General features: G+C 39.4%; 1 protein-coding gene across 3 annotated transcripts in view; it reads right to left on the bottom strand.

The window, feature by feature from the left end:
* Positions 1–1,029: 1,029 nt before the first annotated feature.
* dpys (dihydropyrimidinase) overlaps positions 1,030–7,766 on the bottom strand; it is a 19,751-nt gene continuing 13,014 nt past the window's right edge. For all 3 annotated transcript variants that reach the window (XM_074683368.1, XM_074683370.1, XM_074683369.1), the window contains exons 7-10: positions 7,464–7,605; positions 5,855–5,997; positions 3,849–4,056; positions 1,030–1,522 (exon numbers count right to left, since the gene is read on the bottom strand). In XM_074683368.1, the coding sequence (XP_074539469.1) occupies positions 1,463–1,522; positions 3,849–4,056; positions 5,855–5,997; positions 7,464–7,605 (553 nt within the window). In that variant the 3' untranslated portion in view covers positions 1,030–1,462. The remainder of the gene's footprint in view (positions 1,523–3,848; positions 4,057–5,854; positions 5,998–7,463; positions 7,606–7,766) is intronic.

The following is a 7,766-nucleotide window of genomic DNA, read 5'->3' as shown; positions in this document are numbered from 1 at the left end:
ATAGGGAGGAGGAGCCAAGAATAGATTGGGCTCACAAAAGAAATAAAATGGCTATTTTTGTGCACTCAGATTCCCTCACAGTCTCTACTGCACAGACTCTGGCTGCACAACAGCTGCCAATGGCAGCGCCTGTAACAGGGGTATTTTGACTGAACAGTCTATGATCCAAAGACACTGTTGAAAAAAAAATCATACAAGAAAAAAAACTGGGATGTTTTAACTTTTTTTTTTGTTGTTGTTCTTTTTTTAACTCTTAAGTCCTTCTCAAACTTGGAACAACATCAGAAACATTTAGCACACTTTCTTATTTACGTTTCTAGACTCTGGTTACAGCCAACGCAGAGCTGTACAAAGAGTCCAGCGCAGGAAATGTCTTCATGCTCAGAGTATTGACTGCACCAATGCCAGCCCCACACTCTCTTTTCCATTGTTGGCGGCATAAGGAAGGAAGTACTGCAGCTCAAGGATGAGTCGGCCTTCTGTGACTCACACGCCGTCGCTGACCCGTGCAGCAACCTGATAAGCTCACATTATGTCTCAACTGGCCCTGTGGCACATTACCACGCCAGCATGCCAGCCCAATAGGAAGCCGCCACATGATGCGTAGTGACAGCCACAGACCTTTCTACCATGGCAAAGAATGAGCAGCCCATATATGGGCATAGATGGAGTTTAAATGATAATGTGAAATCCTGCTGAATATGCAAACACTGAGTCAATCTGGGTCAACGTAGTAAATCAGCGTTCTCACACATGTCAGCGCAGTAGAATGAATATTTCATCAGAGGAGAGGAGGCTTCAGTTCAGAGGAGCCAGTCTGTTTCCAACAAATATAAAACGGAGACTAAAGCTGAGAAAACAAAAGAAACCAAACTACTGTGTTTAGATCATTGTTTTATTAAAATCTTAATCATTTTCATTAAAATCTATATGAGAAAATATAAAAGAGAAAAAGGTCACTTTGTCTTTTATAACATGCATTTTATATGAAATCATTAAGCTATTTTCTTATTTTTTCTTCAACTGCAGTTTTTTTGCATTTCACTGGACTCTATTGATGTGCACTACAAAAACTGTAATCTCAGTGTTTGTCTTCATTTAAGTAAAACTTGGAGTCACATTCACCTCACAACTCTTGAAAAATGTCTTGAATCAGGATATTAAAAGACAAAGATGACACCTCATTTGGCTCATAATCAGTCTAGCAAAGCATTTTTTTTTTAACTACTTATAAGACAAAAACCTTTTGTTGATTTCTGTGTGGCTATCACTTGACCTAAACGTGGATCAGAGTTCACCTGAAGACCATCCCTTCAACCTTTTCTGCAAACAGATGCTCCAGTGATAATGTCTGTATGAGTGGCTGAAGTATGTTTCAGCAAAACACCTTTTTCACTGAGAAAACATCAAGATGTTTTCTTTAAAACTTCTGGTTCGTGCGGCTGTGGACATTGTTAGCTCTTCATATAGAAACAACTTTGCCTTCATAGGGTTTCCTCATCACAGCAGTCGGCTTCCCCACCTGCAAAGACAAAAACAGAGCAAAAGGTGAAATGACCTTTGTGCAAAGAGCTTCATCTGGATCTGGTTAATTAAAATTCACATTTTAGTGTCTCCTGTGTTCCATTCATGATTCCCAATAAATTAACAAAAACTCATACATTACAGATAACAGAGTGTGGATAGTTCAGAGTTCCATGAAAGGTTTAACATTTTGTCTCCTTAGTAAATGTCTGGCTATAGGAAGACTTTAGCATGGATTAGCCAAACTTCTGATTGCAGGATAGCCATTCTAACATATCTGAAGCACATCTTAAAATACTAAATGTTTCTTTTTTAATTTTATCATAAGTTTTTGCACCAGTTTTACTTTTGTTAGCATCTTTCTGAACACAAGACATTTGAGGCTTCCCTGGTGTTAAATCTTCAATTATATACACCTGAGTTGTGGACTTCGTCAGGTAGTTTTTCTATAACAGGGTGAATTAAATTGAAATTGTTAAATAACACACCTGGAAATCTGAAAAATCAACTGAAAGCTGCAATACAGACTCAGTGTAGCAAAGGAGAATGTATACGCACTTTTCAACAGCAGGAACTAAGAGGAACTGAAGAACTGCATGAACCAGGGTCTAAAATTAGTTCCCAGTTAAACTTTTCTGTCAGTGATAGTAAACATGTCATGGCAGAGTACCTGCAGAGTTACTTTCATTTCACATCCCTGGTTATGTAACAAAAATGTGGTTAATGTGCCTATCTATCTATCTATCTATCTATCTATCTATCTATCTATCTATCTATCTATCTATCTATCTATCTATCTATCTATCTATCTATCTATCTATCTATCTATCATTATTATTATTATTATTATTATTCTATATCTATCTACTGGCTCATGACATGTTGCAGGGGGGATGGGGCTCAAACATCAAGGTTTGTCCTTGGCTCTGCCCTGATAGGGCTCTAAAGGGCTAGCAAATCAGAAGGAAGAGGGGCTTGTGGAACAAGAAGTCATAAAGAGACAGCAACTAAAACAAAGTGTATTATAGCTGCTGAAAACCCCGGTGTGAGTAAAACAGAAATTGTCTTTCAGCTGTTAATCATGTAAATCTACTACAGGAGTATCAGGGATGCTGTATTTACCCTTATAAAAGAACAATACCCCCTCTTTCAACTGAAATGCAGGTCAATCCATGCCATAGTTTTTAAATCTGTCTTTATGCTTTAAACAGTTTGAATCTAATTTGTAACCAGCTCTTTCTTTCAAGTGTTGATTTAATAAATCCATTTACTAAACAATTGAGCATGTTTCATAAAAGCGCAGGATGAATCTCCTCCCTGCAGAGCTTGTCAATCACCTTATGACATGTGATTTTTGTCTCATGGTTTTGTCTTTCTGACTTACTGCTGCTATTTATTTTCTGGCCTGCTTTGTATAATCTTCATGGTACTTTTGGCCATAGTGGAAGCACAGATGATAAGGCAGTGGAGGAACCATTTAGTTATTTGAAGAACATTTTGGAGAACTAAAAGTTCCTGTAAGAGTAACCTTTTCCAAAGAGTAGATGCCAGAAGAAGAAAATAAGAAACAAATGGCAACATTAACACATTTCTTCAACTAGAAAAGCACTCAGAGAGCGCAGACCTCCTCCAAGCATATTGTGATTGTCACCAACTCTTTAGTCCTACTTTAATGTTATACTCCCTTTCAGCAGACTGTCTGCTACAATTTGGTGTTAGTTGCAGGTTTGTACGATAATTTGTTTCCTGACAGTGTTGAAAATTATGATGACCCAGTACATATTTCATATTCCAGATCTCAGTATCCAGAATTTTGCCAGGATCTGGATCGTACTTTTACATCTGTCAGAAATTATGGTGACCTTGTCTTGTATTGTTTTGCAAAGCAATCATATATACACATATGGTGAAAACAGTCCTATCTCACAATGATAAAGAATCCTTAAAAAAAATCCTGGGTCCAGACGGTGATCCAGATCACCTCCAAAATCTAATCACTTCTTCTTTATCCCATTTTGAACATTTTCTGACAATTTCATCAGAATCTGTTCGTTACTTTTTGAGTTATGCTGTTCACAAAGAAACAGACAAACTCTCCCAAAGGCATAATCTCCTTGGCAGAGGTAATAAATATTACAGATTCTATTCAGACTAAGTAATAATTCATTTTCTTTTCCTTTCAGAAAGCAAAATTGGTTGTTGAAAAAAAATGGAGAGTAGCTTAGGTTTGGAGGATTGTAATTGATTATGATGTTACAGGAAGTGCTGAGTGAAGGTTTGATGGTTGATATTTCCCACACTAAAACCCGTGGAGTTTGGCTGACCTGCTCCCTTTGCTTGATTCTTTTATAAACAAACTCAGCGAAGGGCTTCCTGTGGATGAATCTGCCGTGACCTGGTGACACATTTAACTCTCCGTTCTCATAGACCACTTTTCCTCTGCTGATGGTGATGACAGGGACACCATGGCACTCCATGCCCTCAAAGATGTTGTAGTCCACGGCCTGGTGGTGAGTCTTGGCTGATATTGTCCTACAAATCAAAAAAGAAAAGTCCAGTTTTCATCAGCTTCTGTTAAGTACTATGAAACTCAGTTAGGTTATCACATGCAGCCCTTGTGATAAGTGATATAACCACTGCTTGCTTTCTGAAACTCAGCTGAAATGAAAACACAGACCTTCTGTGAGACCTTAATGCGTTCAAATGTGAAACTGATTGAATCAGGCCAAGATGTGCTCAAACACAGCTCTGGGTTACTGTAGCTCACTAACAGCTCACTTTGCAGGAACAAGCAATTTAATATGATATAATATTTATAAAGTGACTCATGTGATGCTCTCTCCTTTCAGAGGCTGGAGTTTTGAGATTGAAGAGGCTCTAATGAGGAGAAGAAGAGATGCAGGACGGACGTCAGTATCACCTCAGCATTTGTTATTCTCACTGACCTTCACAAAACCCATTAAAGCTGGTCTCTCTTTGAGGAGATCCTGTATCCTCTGCTTACAAAAGGCACTTCCTGTTGACTGTAAATCCAGACACCATGCAAACAAAGATGCGTTTTTATTATTCAAGTAGCCTAATTATGACACACAAGGCTTAGCTTCCCTGGCCTCTCCGGTTATGCAACTGTTTGTGGCCCCTGGTGCCGGATGTTATGAAGCGACACTTGTACAGAGGGCGATTAATTACGCAGTTTCGCAGATGAATTAACTGCTGCAGCAATCAAACATGAAGCGCTCTCATGCTCGAGTGGAGTTATAAGATCAGCCGGCATGCACACATGGTGGAGGCAGACGACACAATCAGCGAAACAAACAGGTGAACTCTGAGGGGACCAAAATACAGTACTGTACTGAGACCTTGGAGGGCATCTAGGCTCGCATAAGCTTTCCCAGTTTTACCAGTGAGTTTATGCACAGAAAGCTACACTGGGGTGCAACGTCGTGTGCTTCTACGATCCACATCAGCAGTTAGTGAAAGCCCTGAGGGGCTCAGCCCAGATTCTCCAGCAAACAGAGCATTGCAGCTCTGGGTTATATAAGCCTTAGTGTACGACATGTATTGGTGCATGTGCTCCACAGGACAGCAGACTGTCCTACCCTCCATAGCTGGGACTCTATTAGAATAATGAGCAAACGTATAGGAACAATCACATGATCAGTTTTCAAACAGTATTCAGAGATGCTCACTCAAAATAGCCTTGATACTGCGTCTTCTCTACCATGAAATTGGTTTATCTCCCACGTGTAATATTCGTCATTTTTAAGATCCTAACCACGACCCACCAGCATCATCCCACTGCTGCTGAGAGCATGGAGCTTATGTAAGTGTTAAGATCCCTCCTAAAAAATAACCAAAGATGGAAGAAATGTCGCCCCTCCAACACTCTTTTATCTGACTGACAAATGTGATTCATATGTAAATTGTGTTACGCTTTAATTTGCAGCTGGAGATAAGTGATGACATTCCCTGACTTCTGGATAGAGCACAGACGTAATCAGCTTATTTGGTTGGTAAATGTGTGTGTGTGTGAGTGTGAGTGTGTTTGTGTTGAGGTGGCAAAAGATTAAATAAAAGATGCATCACGTCTCCTTTCAGATGTATTTAAATCCTGTCTGCTATATTTTACGTTCTGACCTTATCTGGTTCAGCTGAACTCTGAACACCCTGAAGACACACTTTCAACTTTGCATCGTGTTTCAGCAACACCTGCACCTCTATTCTGGAAACATCACGGTTGTCAACTTCACACCGAGTCCGAGAGCTTTCATTTCCCCTTCTCTCCAAAGCTTTCTCCCACGCTGCTGAGCGGCTGGAGTCTGGTCCTTACCTCGTCATTTTGGGGTCCCATATAACCACATCAGCATCCGAATTCTTGGCAATTCGGCCTTTCTGTGGGTAGCAGTTGAAGATTTTTGCTGCGTTGCTGCTGGTGACGGCTACAAATCGATTCTCGTCCATTTTTCCGCTGTGCTGATGTAAGAAAAAGCAGAAAGCAGCTGGTTTCAATGAAGGGCCCACAGTTGATGACAAAAGAGAAGGAGCAGGCTGAAGGTCAGGCCTTTACTGTGCAGCAAGCAAACAATTTCCAACAACATGGCATGAAATACAGGAGATGGAGGCATGTGGTGAATCTATCCAAAGCCTACGGTGTAAAAATGAAAGGCCTGCTTCCTTCATCAATATCAATAGCTTCCTCTCTGTTTGAATAGTAGAGTTACACAATATAAAATCACCTCTATGTAGAGACAAGAATGATAAAAACTTCAAAAACTTAATGATTGCAACCTGTGAACTTCACAATAAAAAAAATATCATTTGATGACCTCTTAGCTCTTTAACAACATGTGATACAGCAGCTCAAACTGAAAGACACAACAACATGCACACCTCAACAAACTGGGGCATATTTCTTTCTTTCTTTCTTTCTTTCTTTCTTTCTTTCTTTCTTTCTTTCTTTCTTTCTTTCTTTCTTTCTTTTTATTTCTTCCTTTCCAACTTAGTCTTTCTTTCTTCTTTCTTTTTTCTTTCTTTCTTTCTTTGATCCTTCCTTTCTTCTCCTTCCTTCCTTCCTTCCTTCCATTCTCAATTTCTTTTGTTCTCACTCAGACATCGTCTCTTTTTATACTCTATTCTTCCTTTCTTCCCTTCTTCCTTCCTTCCTTCCTTTCTTCATTTCTTTCTTCCTTGCCCAATTATTCTTTTTTCCTCACTTTTTCTTTCTTCCATTGTATCTTTCTTCATTTCATTCTTTCTTCCTCCCTTCTTTCTTACATATTTATTTTCTTTCTTTCTGTCTGATTTTGCAGGACAGATTTCAATAGCTCAGCGAACAGTGGCCCATTTGTTTTTTCTTTTTTATCCTTCATTCTTTCTTTATTTTTTTTGTTTTTTTGTATGTTTTTCTTTCTCCTTTTTTTTTTTTTTACCTTTTCTGTGTTTAATTCATTGTTTCTTTACATATTTTTCTTTTCCTTTCTTTTCTCTGTATCTTTTTCTTCTTATTTCTATCTTTCTTCATTTCATTCTCTGTTTTCTTTTTTTCTTTTTTTTTCCCTCTCGTCTCTCAGTGAGTTTGTTTGTTCTTCAGTTTCAGCTTTTCGTGCTTTGAGCTGACAGACAGGACTGTGGATGGAGGACAGTGGGAGGTGAAAGTGGGGGATGATATGAAGAAAAGGGCCGCAGGGCAGAAGTGAACTGAGGCAGTCCACCTTAAGGTCAAACCAGCACCTCAGGCCTTTTCAGGTCTGATTGATTCTGTCTAATGATGTTTACTTCTCCACATGGTAAGTCTGACAGCAGAACCAAGCCGATGACGGATAAGACAACATGAGAAATGAAATAAAGGTTTTACACTAGCTGCTAATAACAGCTCACACTCCTGTGACTTTAGTATTACAGACGATCACATGAAGGTCATTGACACCGTGAGGACTTACCACTCCTTTCTCCCAGATAACAGACATCCTGTCCTCTACTCCATTCACTCCGTTAGGGATCTTGGTGAAGTCGTCTTTGCCCAGAGCTTTCTGGCACACAGAGAAGGTGCAATTGTCTGTCCCGGTTACACTGAGGTCATCACTGGCACAGGAGATAATACAAACACATGTGAATGACTGAACTAAGGATGGAAAAAAGGATCCAATGAAAAGAACAATTAGTCATCACTGAGCTACACAAATCACAGTCTGCATTATACTCATCAGCGTCAGTCTCTTCTGTTCATAAGAAGCATGAAGGAC

This window comes from Halichoeres trimaculatus, unplaced genomic scaffold, assembly GCF_033239565.1.
Source record: "Halichoeres trimaculatus isolate MK-OKI-2021-1 unplaced genomic scaffold, fHalTri1.1 fHalTri1_scaffold_12, whole genome shotgun sequence".
NCBI classification, from domain to species: domain Eukaryota; kingdom Metazoa; phylum Chordata; class Actinopteri; order Labriformes; family Labridae; genus Halichoeres; species Halichoeres trimaculatus.
Note: the sequence above shows the minus strand (reverse complement) of the source record. Positions and strands in the feature narration are given on the sequence as shown.